This window comes from Eriocheir sinensis, unplaced genomic scaffold (assembly GCF_024679095.1).
Source record: "Eriocheir sinensis breed Jianghai 21 unplaced genomic scaffold, ASM2467909v1 Scaffold783, whole genome shotgun sequence".
Classification (NCBI taxonomy): domain Eukaryota; kingdom Metazoa; phylum Arthropoda; class Malacostraca; order Decapoda; family Varunidae; genus Eriocheir; species Eriocheir sinensis.
Window position 1 is genome coordinate 137404 of NW_026112146.1, and position 22656 is coordinate 160059.

At 43.7% G+C, this 22656-nt stretch overlaps 1 protein-coding gene and 1 pseudogene across 4 annotated transcripts; one reads left to right on the forward strand and one right to left on the reverse strand.

Annotated features, from left to right (window-relative positions):
- Positions 1 to 207: 207 nt before the first annotated feature.
- LOC126994382 (neogenin-like) lies at positions 208 to 14367 on the reverse strand. 4 transcript variants are annotated; one of them, XM_050853696.1, is made up of 4 exons: positions 14202 to 14367; positions 2775 to 2858; positions 2614 to 2672; positions 208 to 444 (listed from the first exon to the last, which is right to left on the reverse strand). In XM_050853696.1, exons 1-4 carry the CDS (start codon positions 14279 to 14281, stop codon positions 218 to 220), a joined length of 450 nt encoding a protein of 149 aa, XP_050709653.1. In that variant the 5' UTR covers positions 14282 to 14367; the 3' UTR covers positions 208 to 217. The 4 variants fall into 4 exon arrangements, with proteins under 4 accessions (XP_050709653.1, XP_050709650.1, XP_050709651.1 ...); XM_050853693.1 differs by lacking the exon at positions 2775 to 2858 and adding an exon at positions 4898 to 5011 and having other exon boundaries at positions 2614 to 2756; positions 14202 to 14355; XM_050853694.1 differs by having other exon boundaries at positions 2614 to 2858; positions 14202 to 14350.
- A 524-nt stretch (positions 14368 to 14891) lies between these two features.
- LOC126994388 (signal transducer and activator of transcription 5A-like) lies at positions 14892 to 16530 on the forward strand (annotated as a pseudogene).
- Positions 16531 to 22656: the final 6126 nt, after the last annotated feature.

Sequence of the window (22656 nt, forward strand, 5' to 3'; positions counted from 1 at the left end):
AACTTCTCAATATTAGCCCACGCTCTTGGTAAGAGAATAGCAAATATAATTAGAGAAATTCCTAGTTTTCCCCTAGGGCTCGCACCCCCCCTGGAAATTACTGTGCTCCCCCTCAGAGGGTGCACCCCCCAGGTTAAGAACCACTGATTTAGGGCCTTACATTCCTTTCCCCTTATGTATGTATGTATGTATGTATGTATCCACCAATCTATCTATCTTATGAATCTACATATCTCTGTCCTTTTAAACCTGTAACAGCGATAAATTTCCACACCGCCACAGAAGTCCGGCTCACCTGAAGGTATTCCGTCTCCACCAGCAGCTCGCCGTTCTTGAGCCAGTGGAGCGAGGGCTCTGGCTGGCCGTACACGCTGCACTCCAGCTCCACGTTCTCCTTCTCATAGGCGAGAGCGTTGGCCGGCTGCCTCAGAAACCTCGGAGCAACTGTCACACAATTTTCAAGCTTTAGTAACTGAGAGAAACATGATGACTGAAGAACACTAAGATTTTTACTATGCCAAACTTTATACTCAAACCGCAAAAATATTGCTAGTCTTTGTTATTCCATTTTCAACATTTTTACCACTCTAGTAACTGAGAGGAACTTAATGATTGACAAACACTTAAGATTTTTACAATGGCAAAATTTATCCACACAAATCACAAAAAAATATGCAGTCTTTGTTATATCACTGAAAACACTTTAGTACTGAGACAAACATCTAACCTAACCTAACTTAACGATAACTGGCAAATGCTAACCTTTCACAATGCCAAACTTTATATACTCAAACCACAAAGATATGAATAGTCTTTCTTATACCATTTTCAATACTAGTAACGGAGACAAACATATGATCATCATTTCCTGGATGCCTGCTCCTAGGAGCTCCCAGCAGGGGATGGCCATGGCAGAAGAGCTTCCATCTTTCTCTATCCAGACACTCCTCCTTGCCTGCTCAAAGTTTCTCAAAGATTTTGCCCCACTCTCCCAAACGTACTCTTGCACCCTATCCCTCCATTTCACTGAAGGTCGTCCTCCAGCATTCCCTCCCTCTATCTCACTCACATACACCCTTCTGGTCATCTTACTCTCCTCCATTCGCTCCATGTGGCCAAACCACTTTAAAGTCTGTCGCTTCACTTCTTCCACCACTCCACACTTCTTCCCTTCACCCCTGTGACACATTCCAAAATGCTCCTACACACTTTCATTACTCATTCCATCCATTCTACTCACACCACAAGCACTCCTCAAATAACTCATTTCCACTGCCTGCACTCTAGACCTCTGACTTTCATTCCAGGCCCACGTTTCACTTGCATACGTGAGGGTTGGTACTATTATTGTATTTCTCAAATCCCTCTTTACCTCCATGCTCACACTTCTGCCATTCATGATTCGTCCCAAAGACCCTACCACCCTTCTTCCTTGCAATGCCCTTTCTCTTATCTCTCCCTCCATACCACCATGCTTACACATAACTGATCCAAGATACTTAAACTCATTGACCTCCTCCATTTCTTCACCATTCAAAATTATTTTGCATTCTTTTTCACATTAAATTCTCACTCTATATGGGCATACAAAATCTACAACCTCACTTCTATTTCGCTCACAAACCATCACTTCACTTCTGTTGACATTTACTTTCAGCTTTCTCCTGTTACAGACACTATCAAAAACACTGACCAAATTTTGTAGGTCACTTTCATTTTCTGCAATGAGCACCGTGTCATCAGCAAACAGTATCGAATTCAGTACCCACTTCCTTCCCTCATCGAACAGTCTTACTCCATCTTCTCCAACTTTGCCCTTCATTTCTCTAATGACACCATCCATATAAATGTTGAATAACCCTGGTGACATGACGCACCCTTGTCTTAAGCCCACTTTTATCTCAAAATGTTCACTTGTTTCTCCAGTAATTTTGACACATGCAGATGCATCATCATATAGAGAGACTGTATTAGCTCTAGCTTTTTCCATATTCATGAAGGCAGCGTATAGTTTCTTTCCTTTTACTATTATTTTTTCTACTTCCATCCTGAAGGCAAATATCTGATCCACACATCCCCTTCCCTTCCTGAAGCCTCCTTGTTCTTCACTGATTTTCTCTTCTGTAAGTCTTTGCACCCTCTCTATTATGATTTTTCCATATACCTTTCCGGGTATACTCAGGAGACCTATACCTCTATAGCTCCCACATTCCCCTCTCCTGCCCTTCGCCTTGTAAACTGGGACAGTGATGGCTTTCGTCCAGTCTGCTGCCCCCCCCCCATGCTACTTCACATATCTTGACCATCCATTTCACGACTTCATCTCCTATGACAAACATATAATTCACAATCACTAAGATTTTTACCATGCCAAACTTTATTCACACAAAGCACAAGAGTTAACCAGCATCTTCATTCTTTCATCCCTTTCACTGGTAAACTCTGGAACAGCCATCATGTGTCTGTATTTCCTCCTGCCTATGACCTCTACACCCAATATTAACCTCTCATTTTTTTCTTTATAGGAGCAGTGCTTTATTGTTTTCATTGTTTTTTTGCCTTTGAACGCTTTCATTGCTGTAAAAAAATATATATGTCATAGTTTTGTCTCACCTTGGACCTGTATGTGGGCCACGGCGTCGAGCGAGTCCTCCCTGTTCTCCGCCCGGCACCTGTACGTCCCCTCGTCCTCCTCCTGCAGGCCATGGATGTGCAGGCTGCTGCTGCTGGTGCCGCAGAACAGTGTGTCCAGGTCCCTGTTCTCCGCCCAGCACCTGTACGTCCCCTCGTCCTCCTCCTGCAGGCCATGGATGTGCAGGCTGCTGCTGCTGGTGCCGCAGAACAGTGTGTCCAGGTCCCTGAGGAAAGGCAGAAAGGTACGGTAAGCAAGTGAGTTTTGTATCTAATTGCTGTTTGTCACAATTTTTCTTTTTTTACAGTAGAGGAAGCAGCTCAAGGGAAAAAATAAATACCAACAAAAACAGTCCATTACAATAAGCCTGCTGCAACACTTACCTTATATACAGCAATAACTGCAACACACACACACACACACACACACACACACACACACACACACACACACACACTAAAAAAAAAGTAATGGGTATATATTTATTTGATTCTGAAATCTCTCCCTCAGTCACTGTTATCCAAGCTCTCAAGACACATCAAAATACCCCTCTCAGTCATCATCATCATTTCATCGACGCCTGCTCCATGGAGCTCCCAGCAGGGGATGGCGACGGCAGAAGAGCTTCCACCTTTCTCTATCCAGACACTCCCTCCTTGCCTGCTCAAAGTTTCTCAAAGATATTCCCCCCCTCTTCCTAACGTACTCTTGCACCCTATCACTCCATTTCACAGGAGGTCGTCCTCCAGCATTCCCTCCCTCTATCTCACTCACATACACCCTTCTGGTCATCTTACTCTCCTCCATTCGCTCCATGTGGCCAAACCACTTTAAGGTCTGTCGCTTCACTTCTTCCACCACTCCACACTTCTTCCCTTCACCCCTGTGACACATTCCAAAACGCTCGTACACACTTTCATTACTCATTCCATCCAATCTACTCATACCACAAGCACTCCTCAAATAAGTCATTTCCACTGCCTGCACTCTAGATCTCTGACTTTCATTCCAGGCCCACGTTTCATATGTGAGGGTTGGTACTATTATTGTATCTCTCAAATCCCTCTTTACCTCCATGCTCACACTTCTGCCATTCATGATTCGTCCCAAAGACCCTACCACCCTTCTTCCTTGCAATGCCCTTTCTCTTATCTCTCCCTCCGTACCACCATGCTTGCACATAACTGATCCAAGGTACTTAAACTCATTGACCTTCATCATTTAATGCGGAAGATTACTTTACAGTTGATCGATCAAAATAGAACAAGAAGAAATCACAATTTGAAGATAAGTGGTAAAAGATTCTCGTCACACGAAGCTAAACACTTCTTCAATCGAGTTGTTAAGGTTGGAACTCTCTACCCTGTGATGTCGTTGATAGTACAACAGTTATGGCCTTCAATAATAGATTAGACAAGTGTTTTGAATCCAACCAGAAACTAAGATATTACTCATTGTCGTAATAACGTTAAGTTATTTCGAATACTGGTGTCCTTGTCCGCTTTTATCGCCCGGTTAGTGGTAGCAGTAATGGTAGTTCTTTCCTCTTTCCTACATAATTTCCATGCAGTTTTTCCATGCTGCAGGTTTCTTTTTCATTACCGGCCCGGTTGGGCTGGAGGGAATGGGGGGGTGGGGAAGAGCCTTCGCCTTTGCTGTCCTTCATCTTCCACCTTTGATTAGATAGTTAGTGTAGCTTGTCACAAACAGCCTCGTAAGGACCAGCAGGTCTGCTGTTGTTTGTTCTTCCTTTGTGTCTTTGTGTTCTTCAAAATTCAAAATTATTTTGCATTCTTTTCACATTCAATTCCACTCTATATGGGCATACAAAATCTACAACCTCACTTTTCAGAAACCATCACTTAACTTTTGTTGACATTTACTTTCAGCTTTCTCTTGCTCTTGTTACAGACACTGTCAAAACAGTGACCAAGTTTTGTAGGTCACTTTCATTTTCTGCAATGAGCACCGTGTCAACAGCAAACAGTACTGAATTCAGTACCCACTTCCTTCCCTCAATCAGTCAGCCTCTGAAATGATGAAGGCTGAGCACCAGGCAGGGAAGAGAACATTCCAGCAAACTATAATGTAAAAAATGTAAAGCCAATAAAATATTCCTGTGGATTGATGAACAACTCATGATTGTATAGAGCCTGTGGCAGCCAGCAACATAAAACATTTTCTTGTCATGAAAGTGAGCATAAATACTCACTTTAAGGCAGTTCACACAGCTACAAAGAATAAAATACAAAATGAACAACATACATCACAAGACAAAGCCCCTGCTGAGAGTGTTGGCCACACAGTGTTAGGCCTTGGCACAAGTATGAGAGAGTATTAACATGCACAAGGTGTCTTAACCATCCTCTTCCCCGCCGCCTGTGAGGAGAGAAACCAAGCATGAGTCTTGTCAGCCGGGCAGGGAATTGGTCAATGCTATTTGTCATGCCATACACTGCTTGTGGGAATATTTACAGGTTCATCACATGCAGCAAAACCATTCTTCCTTGTTGTTACTAAGGCAAACAGCTGATGTTTTGTTTTATTGTAATGCCTTGAAAACTAAGGACACCTTCCCTGTACAAGATACTACAGAGATACTTAGTAGCATAACCACTTTTTAATGTATATGAAACTAGTCCAGAATTCTCCATTTCCTGCCTCTTGAGCCACGAGGCTGGGGGAGTAAGGCTCAGCACTGCCCACAGACTGGCTGACCAGCTCCAGGGCTCTCTCCAGGGCCGAGTCCTGGCCAGAGTGGGCACCATGGGCAGCCTCCCCTAACCTGAGTCTCCTCTACACCCACCACTGAATGGGTATCACGTATCAACGGGGGCTGTGCCCTTCCTCCCCAGGGGGGGCTCTAAACTCTATGCAGAGATCTGTCACTTATGAGCTTCATGCCTTCTCGGGGAAGGTAGTGACGGACAATCCTGAGTCTATTGTGTGATGATATCATGGTGAATTACACACACACACACTGTGAAGGTAACGAAAGTGCAGGGGCCCAAGGCTGTTCCGGGCTAACAGTTTTCCTTCTGAGCCAGGTGTTTTGCTCCCCCCCCCTTTCACAGTGTAGTCAGGAGAAGCGATACGCAAGATGTTAACTCCGTCTTTAATATGCACTTCAGCTCGCACAGCCCACGGGAGACAGGTAGGACGGCCGGTGTGGTAAGGCCGCTCACACAGCCCACGGGAGACAGGTAGGACGGCCGGCGTGGTGAGGCCGCTCATACAGCCCACGGAAGACAGGTAGGCAGGCCGGCGTGGTAAGGCCAGCAAGGGCGGCCCGGGTATTTGGTCTCGGGGCCAACAGTGTCTTCCCAGGTAGACCGCGGCAGTGCTACGGCTGAGTGATGGAGGGCAGTGCCGGGCCGGGCGTAACGCGGCAGCCTCGTCAGGTGGAGGACTCGTTGGGTGGTGAAGGGGAGCCAGTGCCTGGCAGGCTGGCTCGACCGAGTCCTGGAGTCGTCTCCCGTCCTCAGCGCACCAACGTCCGAGGTTGCATCGGCTGCTGACGTCAGGGCCCCCCCACTCGCGCCGGTGGAGCTCGGGCAGGGCGTTCGAGGCGTTCCGCTGCGGGTAGTGTGAAGCCTCGCTCGGGATGAGTGTAGGTCGAGTGAGGTGTTCCGGGGCTATGTTGGAGTTGAGGAGTTAATAGTGGTCTTCCCACATTTCCGCCGACAAGACTCGATACAGAGTATCGAGCTAGAAATCGGAAGACAAATATAGCCTAGCTCATATGAATGAATAATACCTAAACCAAACCGACATAAGAGAAACCATAGAACCAAACCAAGAGATTCAACAGTAAAAGAAACCCATTGATTTATGTAGCATCCCACAATAACTAACATCTGCTTAAGAAATCTGCTCCAATATTATCCTTCCCAGGAATGTGTACAACCCTGAATCGATACCCTTGAAGACAAAGTGCCCATCTAAGGAGACGATCATTATTCCCCTTGAAGTGGGTCAAGTAGACGAGAGGTTTATGGTCAACTTCAAGCACTAACTCCTTGCCCCGCAGATAGTAGTCAAAATGCTTAATCCCAAAGATGACGGCTAAGCATTCCTTTTCAATTGTAGCGTACCTGCGTTCTCTGTCTAGGAGCTTCCTGCTAGCGTAAGCTACTGGGTGCTGGTAATCCTGCACGTACTGCAACAACACAGCGCCCAAACATTGATTTGATGCATCGGTCCGTAAAACGAAGGGACGTGACAGGTCAGGCAACGAGGACTGGCTGAGAGTGCAGTGCTGACTTGAGTTGTTCGAAACAGGTCCGCAGCTCATCTGACCATACCAGTGGTTCAGGGTTCTCTTTCCGCAGGAGGTCGGAGAGTCCACTGGTGTGGGAGGTGCCTGAGGTATGAAGACTCGGTAAAAGGAGATCATGCCTAGAAAGGGCAAGCAACTTTTTAGTTGTAGGAGGTGTGACTGAAGATATGGCAGATGCTTTACTTTCCTGGGGCCGTAGTGTGTTACCGTCCACAATGAAGCCTAGATATTGGATGGATGTAAGCGAATCGGCATTTTGAAGGTCAGGCCGTCAGTCCATGTTGTCTGAGACGGAGGAGGACAGCGTGGAGGGCGTCCAGGTGTGTTCCCAAGTTGAACCTGATATGAAGATGTTGTCGAAGTGAAGGTGACTCCTCCAAACCGGCGAGGACGATTCGCATGAGCCTAATGTAGGTTGCACATGCTGTGACGAGGTCAAAGGGGCGACAGAACTCCATTAGTCCCAAGTGTGTAGGGAAGGCCGTCAGTGCCATGGCTCGGTCCGTCAGAGGTACCTGGTAATAGGCTTTAGTTAAGTCTAGTTCAGAGAAGTACTTACTACCGTACAACTTGTGAAGGTTCTCCGTGATGGTGTTGATTGGCTCCGCGTCAAATATAGTCATGGAATTCAATACCCTGTAGTCCACGGCAAGGCGGTAGCTGCCAGAAGTCTTCTTTACCATAACGACCGGGGAACAATGAGGTGACCTTGAGGGCTTGATGATTCCCTGACTAATAAGTTGTTCCACTTCCTGTTGGAAGAAAGGCCTGATATGTAAAGGAATGGGATAGAGTTTAGGCTTGATTCGCTCGGAGGAGCAAAGGTTGACGTCGTGCTCGATAGTGGAGGTACAGCCCGGAATTTCTGATAAGACATCGCTAAATTTGTCCGTGAGGTAGAGGAGATCGTTCTGCTGATCAGGAATGAGTTGTTCTCCTACTGCAGGCAAGGGATCAGAGACGTCGCCGTCTGCACGGCCATCTGGGGTTATCGGAAAGTCCTCGGCCGGGTCAAGACAGTCACCTTGGGACGGAGAGAAGGCTATTTCACAGATATCTTGTCCGTCACTAGGGATGGAAGGCTCATCTAGGATAGTAGCTTGGTTTATGTGGGCGCGTCTGTGATACAGCTTCAAGAGGTTAGCATGATACAACTTTTCTTTACCCTTCTCATCGATCAGATAATTCACCCTGTTTTTACGCTCTAGAACCTTGTAAGGGCCACTCCAAGCCATTAATAGCTTACTGGAAGTGTCAGGGAGAAGGACAATAACTTCATCACCAGGCTTGAACTGACGATCTTGCGAGTTCAAATCAAGTAGGTCTTGTATCAGGTGGCACTAATGGTGGAATTTTGGGCAGCGATCTTGGAACAGTCGGCCAGCTTGTCCTTCAAATCGATGACATACTGGAAGCAAGACCTTTCATCCTATGAAAGCTTACTGTCTTCTCATAGATCCCGTAAAACTAAAACTGCCCCCCTTACCGCCCTTCCATACGAAATTTTAAATGCAGAGAATCCTGTTCAGTCACTAGGCATCTCCCGTAGTGCAAAAAGGACGGCCGGTAAATAGCGGTGCCACTCACGCGGTTTGTCAGGGCACAGCTTCCGGAGGAGGACTTCAGGTAGAGTGGAAACGTTCTATTCTTCCATTCCCACTCGGATGGTAAGGGGTAGTGAAGAGCGGCTTCACTCCAAGAAGCCTGTGCAGTTCGGCCATCATTTGAGACGTGAACTGTGTGCCCCGATCAGACAGGATCTCACGGGGAATACCCACTCTGGAAAATATGGTCAACAAGGCTTCGGCAGTAGAGATGGAAGTGATTTCCTTAAGGGGAACAGCCTCAGGGAAACCGGTAGAAAAAATCAATCAAGGTAAGGATGTAACGGTGTCCTTCTGATGTGGGAGGAGACAATGGGCCAACAATATCAACTGCTACTCTAGCAAACGGTTCAGTAATTATGGGAAGCTGTTTAAGAGGGACCGGCCTAAGGCGTCCCTTAACAGACATACGCTGGCACTTGTCACAAGACCTACAGAAGGTTCGTATATCAGACCACATACCTGGCCAGTAAAAGTGCTCTCCAATCTTCATGCAGTCTTCCGATGGGAGAGATGTCCTGCCAGGGGACTCTCATGGGCGACTGTCAACACTGACCGTCGGCACTCCGCAGGACTACTAGATACTTCTTCCCCAGCTGGTTACTGTGATGTGAAGACCGACAAACCCTGTAGAGCAGTTCGTCCGAGAACTCGTAGCCGAAGGTGGAGCCGGTGCAGTGACTTCTACTTCTCCCGTAGTGGCCTTGTTACGATGTGGCGCTGAGTAGGGCACGAACTCTGCAATTTAGAGAAGTCCTGAGGGAGTACACACACACACACACTAACTAAAAAAAGTAATGGGTATATATTTATTTGATTCTAGAAATCTCTCCCTCAGTCACTGTTATCCAAGCTCTCAAGACACATCAAGATACCCCTCTCAGTCATCATCATCATTTTCATCGACGCCTGCTCCATGGAGCTCCCCAGCAGGATGGCGACGGCAGAAAAAGCTTCCACCTTTTCTCTATCCAGACACTCCTATCAAAGTTTTCTCAAAGGAATATTCCCCCTCTTCCTAACGTACTTTCTTTTACCCTATCCCTCCATTTCACAGAGGTCGTCCTCCTAACATCCCCTCACTCTATCTCTCTCACTCACATACACCTGTCCTCCATTCAGCAGAAACCACCCTAGGTCTGTCACTTCATTTCTTCCACCCTCCCACACTTCTTCCCTTCACCCTGTGACACATTCCAAAACAACTCAATACACCTTTCATTACTCATTCAATCTAATACTCACACCTGAAAGCACTCCTCCAAATAAGTCCTCATTTCTACTGCCTGCACTCTAGATCTCTGACTTTCATTCCAGGCCCACGTTTCATATGTGAGGTTAGTTATTTCTCAAATCCCTCTTGACCTCCAGCCTCACACGTCTGCCATTCCTGAGGCCTCCCAACGACCCCCCCACCCTTCGTCCTTGCAATGCCCGTTCTCTGATCTCTCCCTCCGTACCACCATGCTTACACATAACTGATCAAGTACTTAAACTCATTGACCTTCACCATTTAATGCGGAAGATTACTTTACAGTTGATCGATCAAAATAGAACAAGAAGAAATCACAATTTGAAGATAGTGGTAAGATTCTCGTCACACGAAGCTAAACTTCTTCTTCAATCGAGTTGTTAAGGTTAGAACTCTCTACCCTGTGATGTCGTTGATAGTACAACAGTTATGGCCTTCAATAATAGATTAGACAAAGTGTTTTGAATCAACCACAACTAAGATATTACTCCATTGTCGTAATAACGTTAAAGTTATTTCGAATACTGGTGTCCTTGTCCGCTTTTATCCTTGAGTTAGTGGTAGCAGTAATGGTGATTCTTTCCTCTTTCTACATAATTTCCATACAGTTTTCCATGCTGCATGGTTCTTTCATTCCTGCCAGGTTTGGCTGGAGGGAATGGGGGTGGGGAGAGCCTTCGCCTTTGCTGTCCTTCATCTTCCACCTTTGATTAGATAGTTAGTGTAGCTTGTCACAAACAGCCTCGTAAGGACCAACAGGTCTGCTGTTGTTTGTTCTTTCTTTGTGTCTTTGTGTTCTTCAAAATTCAAAATTATTTTGCATTCTTTTCACATTCAATTCCACTCTATGGGCATACAAAATCTACAACCTCACTTTTCAGAAACCATCACTTTTACTTTTGTTGACATTTACTTTCAGCTTTCTCTTGCTCTTGTTACAGACACTGTCAAAACAGTGACCAAGTTTTGTATGGTCACTTTCATTTTCTGCAATGAGCACCGTGTCAACAGCAAACAGTACTGAATTCAGTACCCACTTCCTTCCCTCAATCAGTCAGCCTCTGAAATGATGAAGGCTGAGCACCAGGCAGGAGAGAACATTCCAGCAAACTATAATGTAAAATGTAAAGCCAATAAAATATTCCTGTGGATTGATGAACAACTCATGATTGTATAGAGCCTGTGGCAGCCAGCAACATAAAACATTTTTCTTGTCATGAAAGTGAGCATAAATACTCACTTTAAGGCAGTTCACACAGCTACAAAGAATAAAATACAAAATGAACAACATACATCACAAGACAAAGCCCCTGCTGAGAGTGTTGGCCACACAGTGTTAGGCCTTAGCACAAGTATGAGAGAGTATTAACATGCACAAGGTGTCTTAACCATCCTCTTCCCCGCCGCCTGTGAGGAGAGAAACCAAGCATAGTCTTGTCAGCCGGGCAGGGAATTGGTCAATGCTATTTGTCATGCCATACACTGCTTGTGGGAATATTTACAGGTTCATCACATGCAGCAAAACCATTCTTCCTTGTTGTTACTAAGGCAAACAGCTGATGTTGAGTTTTATTGTAATGCCTTGAAAACTAAGGACACCTTCCCTGTACAAGATACTACAGAGATACTTAGTAGCATAACCACTTTTTAATGTATATGAAACTAGTCCAGAATTCTCCATTTCCTGCCTCTTGAGCCACGAGGCTGGGGGAGTAAGGCTCAGCACTGCCCACAGACTGGCTGACCAGCTCAGGGCTCTCTCAGGGCCAAGTCCTGGCCAGAGTGGGCACCATGGGCAGCCTCCCCTAACCTGAGTCTCCTCTACACCCACCACTGAATGGGTATCACGTATCAACGGGGGCTGTGCCCTTCCTCCCCAGGGGGGGCTCTAAACTCTATGCAGAGATCTGTCACTTATGAGCTTCATGCCTTCTCGGGGAAGGTAGTGACGGACAATCCTGAGTCTATTGTGTGATGAGATTATGGTGAATTACACACACACACACATACACACACACACACACATTTCTAACTAACAGGGAAATGAGGACAATAATCAAGGACAAGGTTTCCAACTGGTGCCCAGTGAGGTGGGGTCCCTAAGGTTCAGTGCTGGCGCCAATAATGTTTGCTGTTTATATAAATGATATGGTGGAGGAGTGACCAGCTATGTGAGTTTGTTTGCAGATGATGCAAAGCTGTTGAGACAGAGTCAATGATGTGAAGGACTGTGAGGAATTGCAGTGGTAACTGGACAAAATATGGGAGTGGAGTGGTACATGTCAGATAGAAAAACCTTGGGATATGTAAAAAAAAAGAGTTTGGTAGGAGTGGTAGAAGATGTGAATACAATTATAAGATGGGAGGTGAGATAATATGCAGAGGAATGGAAGAAAAAGATTTGGGAGTGACTGTCTCAGAGAACATGTCACCGGACAAACACATCAACAGGATAACATAAGGACAGCATTTGTGTATTTTGGACGAGGAGATGATGAAGAAAATAATAGTTACAATGATAAGGCCAAGGTTGGAGTATGCAGCAGTGGTCTGGTCTCCTCATGAAAAGAAGAACATAAGAAAGCTGGAAAGAGTGCAGAGAGTGGCAACTAAGGTAGTACCGGAACTTAGGGATCGGACTTACGAGGAGAGACTCAATAGCATGGGGCTCACAACCCTGGAGAGAAGAAGAGAGAGAGAGAGGAGACCTGATAGCGGTGTACAGGGTGGCGAGTGGGGTGGAGAATCTGGACAGAGAGGACCTGTGTGTGTGGGCAGAGAAACGAGAGAACATGGAGAGTTGAGGGCGACCACGTGTAGGCGAGATGTGAAAAAGTTTAGCTTCCCAAACAGAAGCATTGAGCTGTGGAATGGACTGGAGGAGGAGGTGGTTTGTGCAAGAAACATTCATGATTTTAAGAAAAAGTTGGATAAGAGGATATGGAGATGGGACAGCGCGAGGGTAGCTCTTTTCCTGTGTCACAACTAGGTAAATACACACACACACACACACACACACACACACACACACACACACACACACACACACACACACACACACACACACGGCCCAGTAGCTCAGGGGTAGAGCGTCTGGCTCACAACCAGAAGGACCGGGGTTCAATTCCCCGGCCGGGTGAAGATAAGTTGGGTTTATCTTCTTTCACGTGTAGCCCCTGTTCACCCAGCAGTGAGTAGGTACGCGACGTCAGGCAAGGAGTTGTGACCTCGTTGTCGCGGTGTGTTGTGTGTGAGTGGTCTCAGTCCTACCCAAAGATCAGTACCATGAGCTCTGTGTTCCTCCGTAGGGGAACGGCTGGCTGTCTCGAGAGAGACCCGCAGCAGACCAAGAGGTGAATTACACACACACACACACACACACACACACACACACACACACACACACCCACATCCACACCCACACCCACACACATGTAAGAAACAATAAAGACTGTAATTCTGCAAGAAGACCTAAACAAGATTTGGAAGTGGACTATGGAATGGGAGATGAAATTAAATGTGAAAAAAATGTCATGTTATGGAAATGGGAAAAAGTGAAGGAAGACCAAAATGGACATATAAAATGGAAGATGGTGAAACATTAAAGAAAGTACACGAGGAGAGAAATCTGGGAGTAACAATGCAAGATAACAAACAGCCAGAGAGTCATGTTAATCGGATATTCGGTGATACGTATAACATGGTGAGAAATATAGGAACAGCATTCCACTACATGGATATGATGAGAAAGTTAATTACCACCATGACCAGACCAAAGTTGGAATTGCGGAGGCAGTGTGGTCTCCTCATAAGAAGAAACACATAAAGAAACTAGAAAGAATACAAAAATGGTTCCAGAGCTGGAGGGATTGACACATGAGGAAAGACTAAAGGAAATGGACCTACCAACACTAGAACAAAGAAGAGAAAGGGGAGACCTAATACAAACCTACAAATTATTGAGCAAAATGGAAGAAGTAGACAACGAGGAGTTACTACTAAAAGAGGAAATTACCGCCAGGAACACAAGAGGACAGCAAAAAATTGAGGAAGGGAAGATGCTTGAGAGACACAAAGAAATATAGCTTCCTGCAAAGAAATATAGAGCTTTGGAACAGACTAAGTGAAGATGTAGTATTGGCGAGGAGTGTGCAAAGCTTTAAGGAAAAGTTGGATAAATGTAGATACGGAGACGGGACCACACGAGTGTAAAGCCCAGGCCTGTAAAACTACAACTAGGTAAATACACACACACACACACACACACACACACACACACACACACACACACACACACACACACACACATGTTATCCTTCTCTTTGATCTTCCTGTGTTAGTCTTCCCTAAGCTGTCCTTCCCTTCCCTTCACTCTCTCTCTCCCTCGCCTTCCATCCTGACCAAACCCTTGCAGCCCTTCATGCTCCCTCTTACTCTTTGTCTAGGAGTGGCCCATCATCTGTAGTCTTGGCCACCCTGCCCTTGGCCATGGCCGGCACCGTGGGCAGCAGCATCTTGGTGGTCAGCTCACGGCCACAGACCTTGCCCACGACCTGACCTATGGAAAAAAGAATGGAGGTGATTTCCAGCAAATACCACTGATAAATAAATGGCCAGGAAGGGGCAAGTTTAATACCTGTGGACACTACGCTGCTTTAATAGCAATCTCACAAAAAAAAAATATATCTCTCTCTCTCTCTCTCTCTCTCTCTCTCTCTCTCTCTCTCTCTCTCTCTCTCTCTCTCTCTCTCTCTCTCTCTCTCTCTCTCTCTCTCTATATATATATATATATATATATATATATATATATATATATATATAAGAGATTAATCTGAAAAAAAATTAACTAAAAAAGTATAAACTATGATATGGGATATTCTCTCTCTCTCTCTCTCTCTCTCTCTCTCTCTCTCTCTCTCTCTCTCTCTCTCTCTCTCTCTCTCTCTCACACACACAAAACTAGGTAAATACACACACACACACACACACACACACACACACACACACACACACACACACACACATCCTGCCTCGCCGCCCCAAGAAACATCAGATTAGCTCAGGCCGTTGTGTCAAGAACAGGAGTGAGTCCTTTGCTCTCCAGTACTGAACAAACATCACATCATGAAGCCAAACACCAGATTCTCATCAAGTGTGCGTCTAGTGGTGGGTGGCAAGTGACCACGACCCACCTCAGGTGAGGCTGCCCATCATGAGTGAGGCCCCGGCCAATGCTCTCCTCAACAATGAGCAAAGCTGAGATGTCAGGGGAAATTCTCAACAATACTGGCAGCATGGAGCATCACCAGGGCTCAAGGCAGCTCTCCCTTAGTTTCCGAGACATGAAAATAAAGAGAGCTGAGAAGAAGGACTCAGTTCTGGATGACAAGTTTTCCCTACTCTTCCAGGCACAGTTCAGTGTTGGTGAGGTGGTGTTCCAAGTGTGTCACTGCCTGCAGTGTTCATGGCAGCCAGGAGCCTCATGCTTGGCCCACAGTCTGCTGGGATGATGCATTTGCCAAGCAAGGGCGCACACACTGCCTCAGAAGGTTCCATGGCCACAGGTTTTGGACGTGTTTGATGCCAAATTCCAATCTGCCACAGGAAGAGGCTTGACAGAAGACAACCTAAAGTTCTTAGCTGGAAAGGCATTCAGGAGTCCTCAAGTACAAGATTTCACTAACATGTCATGGTCATGGTTCTGCAAGGAGCCTCTGTCAGGACAGAACTTAACTTTTTGGGAGTGGTTCTTTGAAGGTCACCAAGGAGCACAGCCTTAGAGCCTTGGGCTTTGTGGGACACCCGCAGGCTGAGGAAATGATACAAAACTCCAAGCCTAGGGCTCCTGCGCTTCTCTGACTCAGAAGTTGGGGGAGGCAATATGGCATGGAAGACACCACTAAAGACTGTGTTCAGAGGCAGGTATTCCTGCTTCAGCCTTGTACCAGTAACTCCTTTGTCCGCTGGGTGAGGTGCTAAGGTACAGTTTGGGGCATGTGCTATAGCAGACCTTCAATTCGTCCTGTACCTGAACCTAAAGAGCAGCAAGTACTACACCACAGCCAACAATGGGTGTGTCAAGCCTCGTCTAATTCTTAACATCCCAGCAGCAGGGCACGTCAGGGGAATCCTAGCCCAGTGCTCCACAAGCAATGTATCCAAGGCATGATGCCGTAGATCCACCTCCTGTGAGCACCAAGCCATCTCATTGTGCTCGGTATTATAAGACACTTTTGCTCCTCACATCAGCTATTTCTAAAGGTCAAAGAGGGAATCAGTCAGGTTCTAATGAGTGTTTTTAAAGTTCAAGGTACAGAAGAAGGATGAAACTACTACCAGTCATAACACTACCCCTGGAAATGCCCACAACTCCTATGAAAGCCTTGTCAAATATGTGAACTTGGTTAACAAAATGTTTTAATATATGAGTGACAATGTGACACCACAACACCCCCACAACAACCCTGCTGATTGTCCTGACACCCTGGAAAGCCTGCCAGACACAGACTTCTCAGCCTCCGTGTGGTCCTCAGTGTTTGGCAGCGTGACAGACAGGGACTGACTGGAAAAGTGGACACTTGTCCGTGGTGGAAAATATTATTTGCATGCTGTTCACAACTAATGGATGTTAAGAAACAGTACAGAAATCTTCTCATATTTGTCTGTCATAAACCTAGTAAATGTTTATCAGTGTTTGTAGGAGTTCCTTTTGGGTGTTGTATTAGCTAATATGAATACAAGTGTGCCGATGGAGGCTCATAAGTGCTGCAATCCCATTTTTTCATAATAATAATAATAATAATAATAATAATAATAATAATAATAATAATAATAATAATAATAATAATAATAATAATAATAATTAACAAAATTATGTGGGCCAGGTTTAACACTTTGCTCTTGTTTAGGAAGAAATTAAGTATGATTTGCAGGTACCTGAAAGGATCACTTGACCTTTGGCCTCAACCCATGGAGCTAGTCTGCTATCAGGAACACTCAACTGAGACTTTACATTCATCCACACACACACACACACACACACACACACACACACACACACTCTCTCTCTCTCTCTCTCTCTCTCTCTCTCTCTCTCTCTCTCTCTCTCTCCCATGCCCAGCCTCCCAGCACAGAGAAGGTCACCCCAGCCTTGCTCATCAGGGTCTTGATCCTCACCACACAGGACACCTTGGCGCCATTCAGGTAACACTTGACCTGCAGGATGCCACTGCCAGCAGCCACGGGCTGTGAGGAGGGAGGAGGAAGGAGTGTCAGTGAGGGCCGCCGAATGGTCCCAACAATCGTGGCTTCAGAGCTAGTGACGTTTTCTTACTGTTTGATATCGCTGGGCACATGAGAGCAACAGCATCACACAGCATTGACTCAAAGCCTGTGTACTGCTGCAAGGGGATGAAGGAATGAAGAAGCTGCTTACTCTTGCATAAGGGACTTGGACAGCATAGGGAAGAGCTAAAGTAGAAAAAGAGTTTGTAGGATGGGTCAGGCCAGGCTGGGTTAGGTTAGAAAGGGGGTGAAAGAATGAAGAAGCTAGTTAACTCTTGCATAAGGGATTTGGACAGCATTGGGATGAGCTAGAGTAGAAAAAGAGTTTGTAGGATGGGTCAGGCCAGGCTAGCTTAGGTGTGGGGGGGGCTGGGTTAGGTTAGGAAGGGGGTGAAAGAATGAAGAAGCTGGTTAACTTTTGCATGAGGGATTTGGACAGGATAGGGATGAGCTACAGAGGAAAGTTTGTAGGATGGGTCAGGCCAGGCTAGGTTAGGTGTGGGGGGCTGGGTTAGGTTAGGAAGGGGGTGAGAGTGAGGAAGCTGGTCAACTCTTGCATAAGGGATTTGGACAGCATAGGGATGAGGTAGAGTAGAAAAAAAGTTTGCAGGATGGGTCAGGCCAGGCTGGGTTAGGTGTGGGGGGCTGAGTTAGGTTAGGAAGAGGAGGGGACAGTGGGATTGGTTGGTTTAATAAGGGCAGGAAAGAATGAAGAAGCTGGTTAACTCTTGCATACGGGATTTGGCAGCACAGGGATGAGTTAGTGTAAAACAGAGAAATACAGACACACAAACCCTCACATAAAACTCAAAAGATCAACACAAGACTTAACTCAACTTGTGTCTACTCCAACAAGGCATATCCGGACACACTCACCTCCACATAAGAGCCGAGGAAGGCAGCCACAAGCGCCGGGCCAATGTTCAGCGCGACAAACAGCGGGTAGGGAGAGTTAGCGCCTCCTGCTGCACCCCAGTCACTGTCTGAGGCCCAGCTAAGGAAAGTTGGTGGAAACTTAAGACAGTATTCATTTGTTAATCATTTACTAGCATCATAATTCTTTTCATCACTCTCCACTCCCCGTCCTAACCTATCCAAAGATGCCACACCTGACCCAGCCTGGCTTGACCCAGCCTTCAAACTTTTGTTCCACTCAAGCTCATCCCGATACTGTCCAAATCCCTTTTTTTTTTCTTTTTTTTTTTTTTACAGCTAAGGAGACAGTTCAAGGGCGTAAAGAGAAATATAAAAAAAAGCCCGCTACTCACTGCTCCCAAACAGAGGTCAAAGGAGTGTCCAAAATGAGAGGTCAATTTCGGGAGGAGAGGTGTCCTGATACCCTCCTCTTGAAAGAGTTCAAGTCATAGGCAGGAGGAGATACAGATGAAGGAAGATTGTTCCAGAGTTTACCAGCGTGAGGAATGAAGGAGTGAAGATGCTGGTTAACTCTTGCATAAGGGGTTTGGACAGTATAGGGATGAGCATGAGTAGAAAGTCACGTGCAGCAGGGCCGCGGGAGGGGGGGGGAGGCATGCAGCTGTTAGCAAGTTCAGAAGAGCAGTCAGCATGAAAATATCGATAGAAGATGAAAGAGAGGCAACATGGCGGAGGAATTTGAGAGGTAAAAGACTATCAGTATGAGGAGGAGAGCTGATGAGACGAAGAGCCTTTGACTCCACTCTGTCAAGGAGAGCTGTGTGAGTGGACCCCCCCACACATGAGATGCGTACTCCATACAGAGTGAACCAGCATCTTCATTCTAACATCCCATTCCTAACCTAACCCAGCCTGGCCTGACCCATCCTGCAAACTTTCTTTCTACACTAGCTCATCCCTATGCTGTCCAAATCCCTAATGCAAGAGTAACCAGCATCGTTAATCTTTCCCATCCCTCACTCCCCTTACCTAACCTAACATACTTGCCACAGCTAACCTAGCCAAGTGTATCCCATCCTCCCCTTTCCTTCCCAACCTAGCCTAGCCAAGCTCCCACACCTTACCCATCCCCTTCTGTCCCCTTCCCAACCTAGCCTAGCCAAGCTCCCACACCTAACCCAGCCTAACCCATCCCCCTTCCCAACCTAGCCTAGCCAAGCTCCCACACCTAAACCAGCCTAACCCATCTCCCTTCCCAACCTAGCCTAGCCAAACTCCCACACCTAACCTAGCCTACAGCACCCCCCTTCTGTCCCCCTTCCCAACCTAGCCTAGCCTACCCGTCCCCCCCACCCACACACCAGCAGCAGCAGCAGCAAGGATACACATCTGGAGCCAGGAGTATTTTCATTTGGAGAGTGACTTGATGGCAATGTCATCAATCCCACACACAACAAGAACCGTGAGCAGCACCACCAGCCAGCGCGCCGCGTCCTTCTTCACCACAAATGTGTAGCCCTGCATGCGCTCCTCGTCCAGCCAGGCAGAGTTGACACATGTGTCGTAGTCCAGGCTCTGCGGACACAAGGCTCGGTTAGGGGGAGAAGAAGCTGAGCAGGAAAGGAACGAGGGAAATTGACCTAGAAATTCATGAAGTAAAAATTGCCGTAGAAATTCAAAAAGTAAAATTGCCATAAAAATTCAGTAAAAATTGTCATAGAATTTCAAAGATAAGTAAAAATTGTCACAGAAATTCAAGAAGTAAAAATTGCCGTAGAAATTCAAAGATAAGTAAAAATTGCCGTAGAAATTCAAGAAGTAAAAATTGCCGTAGAAATTCAAAGATAAGTAAAAATTGCCATAGAAATTCAAGAAGTAAAAATTGACGTAGAAATTCAGAGATTAGTAAAAATTGCCGTAGAAATTCAAAGATAAGTAAGAATTGCCATAGAAATTCAAAGAAGTAAAAATTGCTGTAGAAATTCAAAGATAAGTAAGAATTGCCATAGAAATTCAAAGAAGTAAAAATTGCCGTAGAAATTCAAAGATAAGTAAAAATTGCCGTAGAAATTCAAGAAGTAAAAATTGCCGTAGAAATTCAAGTAGAAATTGCCGTTGAAATTCAAAGTAAATTGCTAGAAATTCAAGAAGTAAAATTGCCGTGAAATTCAAAGATAAGTAAAAATTGCCGTAGAAATTCAAGATAAGTAAATTGCCGTAGAAATTCAAGAAGTAAAATTGCCGTGAAATTCAAGAAGTAAAATTGCCGTGAAATTCAAAGAAGTAAAATTGCCGTGAAATTCAAGAAGTAAATTGCCGTAGAAATTCAAGAAGTAAAATTGGTGAAATTCAAGAAGTGAAATTGCCGTAGAAATTCAAGAAGTGAAATTGCCGTAGAAATTCAAGAAGTAAAAATTGGAAATTCAAAGTGAAAATTGTAGAAATTCAAGAAGTAAAATTGCCGTAAATTCAAAGAAGCAAAATTGCCGTAGAAATTCAAGAAGTAAAAATTGCTGTAGAAATTCAAAGATAAGTAAAATTGCCAGAAATTCAAGAAGTAAAATTGCCGTGAAATTCAAAGATAAGTAAAATTGCCGTAGAAATTCAAGAAGTAAAAATTGTCAGAAATTCAAGAAGTAAAATTGCCGTAGAAATTCATGAAGTAAAAATTGCCATAGAAATTCAAAGATAAGTAAAAATTGCCATAGAAATTCAAGAAGTAAAAATTGCCGTAGAAATTCAGAGATTAGTAAAAATTGCCGTAGAAATTCAAGAAGTAAAAATTGCCGTAGAAATTCAAAGATAAGTAAAATTGTCAGAAATTCAAGTAAAAATTGCCGTAGAAATTCAAGAAGTGAAATTGTCGTGAAATTCAAGAAGTAAAATTGCCGTTGAAATTCAAGAAGTAAAAATTGTGAAATTCAAAGATAAGTAAAATTGCCGTTGAAATTCAAGATAAGTAAAATTGCCGTGAAATTCAAAGAAGTAAAAATTGCCGTGAAATTCAAGAAGTAAAAATTGCCATGAGAAATTCAAGATAAGTAAAAATTGAGAAATTCAAAAGAGTAAAAATTGCCGTAGAAATTCAAAGATAAGTAAAATTGTCGTAGAAATTCAAGATAAGTAAAAATTGCCGTAGAAATTCAAAGATAAGTAAAATTGCGTAGAAATTCAAAGATAAATAAAATTGTCGTGAAATTCAAGATAAGTAAAAATTGCCGTAGAAATTCAAAGATAAGTAAAAATTGCCGTAGAAATTCAAGATAAGTAAAATTGCCGTAGAAATTCAAAGATAAGTAAAAATTGCCGTGAAATTCAAAGATAAGTAAAAATTGCCGTGAAATTCAAGAAGTAAAAATTGCCGTAGAAATTCAAAGATAAGTAAAAATTGCCGTGAAATTCAAGATAAGTAAAATTGCCGTAGAAATTCAAGATAAGTAAAAATTGCCGTGAAATTCAAGAAGTAAAAATTGCAGAAATTCAAGATAAGTAAAAATTGTAGAAATTCAAAGATAAGTAAAATTGCTAAGAAATTCAAGATAAGTAAAAATTGCCGTAGAAATTCAAAGATAAGTAAAATTGCCGTAAATTCAAGAAGTAAAAATTGTGAAATTCAAGATAAGTAAAAATTGCCGTGAAATTCAAGATAAGTAAAAATTGCCGTAGAAATTCAAGATAAGTAAAATTGCCGTAGAAATTCAAGAAGTAAAAATTGTCTGAAATTCAAGATAAGTAAAAATTGCCGTGAAATTCAAAGATAAGTAAAAATTGCCGTAGAAATTCAAAGATAAGTAAAATTGCCGTAGAAATTCAAGAAGTAAAATTGTCATAGAAATTCAAGATAAGTAAAAATTGCCGTGAAATTCAAAGATAAGTAAAAATTGCCGTAGAAATTCAAGATAAGTAAAAATTGCCGTAGAAATTCAAGATAAGTAAAATTGCCGTAGAAATTCAAAGATAAGTAAAATTGCTAGAAATTCAAGATAAGTAAAAATTGCCGTAGAAATTCAAGATAAGTAAAATTGCCGTAGAAATTCAAAGATAAGTAAAATTGCTGTAGAAATTCAAAGATAAGTAAAAATTGCCGTAGAAATTCAAGATAAGTAAAATTGCCGTAGAAATTCAAAGATAAGTAAAAAATTGCCGTAGAAATTCAAAGATAAGTAAAATTGGAAATTCAAGATAAGTAAAAATTGCTGTGAAATTCAAGATAAGTAAAAATTGCTGTAGAAATTCAAGATAAGTAAAAATTGCCGTAGAAATTCAAAGATAAGTAAAAATTGCCTTAGAAATTCAAGATAAGTAAAATTGCCGTAGAAATTCAAGATGAGTAAAAATTGCCGTAGAAATTCAAGAGATAAGTAAAAATTGCCGTAGAAATTCAAAGATAAGTAAAATTGTCGTAGAAATTCAAGATAAGTAAAAATTGCCGTAGAAATTCAAAGATAAGTAAAATTGCCGTAGAAATTCAAAGATAAGTAAAAATTGTCGTAGAAATTCAAGAAGTAAAAATTGCCGTGAAATTCAAAGATAAGTAAAAATTGTGAAATTCAAAAGTAAAATTGCCTAGAAATTCAAAGAGTAAAAATTGCCCTAGAAATTCAAGATAAGTAAAAATTGCCTAGAAATTCAAAAGTAAAATTGCAGAAATTCAAGATAAAAAATTGCCTAGAAATTCAGAGATAAGTAAAAATTGTCGTAGAAATTCAAAGATAACTAAAAATTGCCG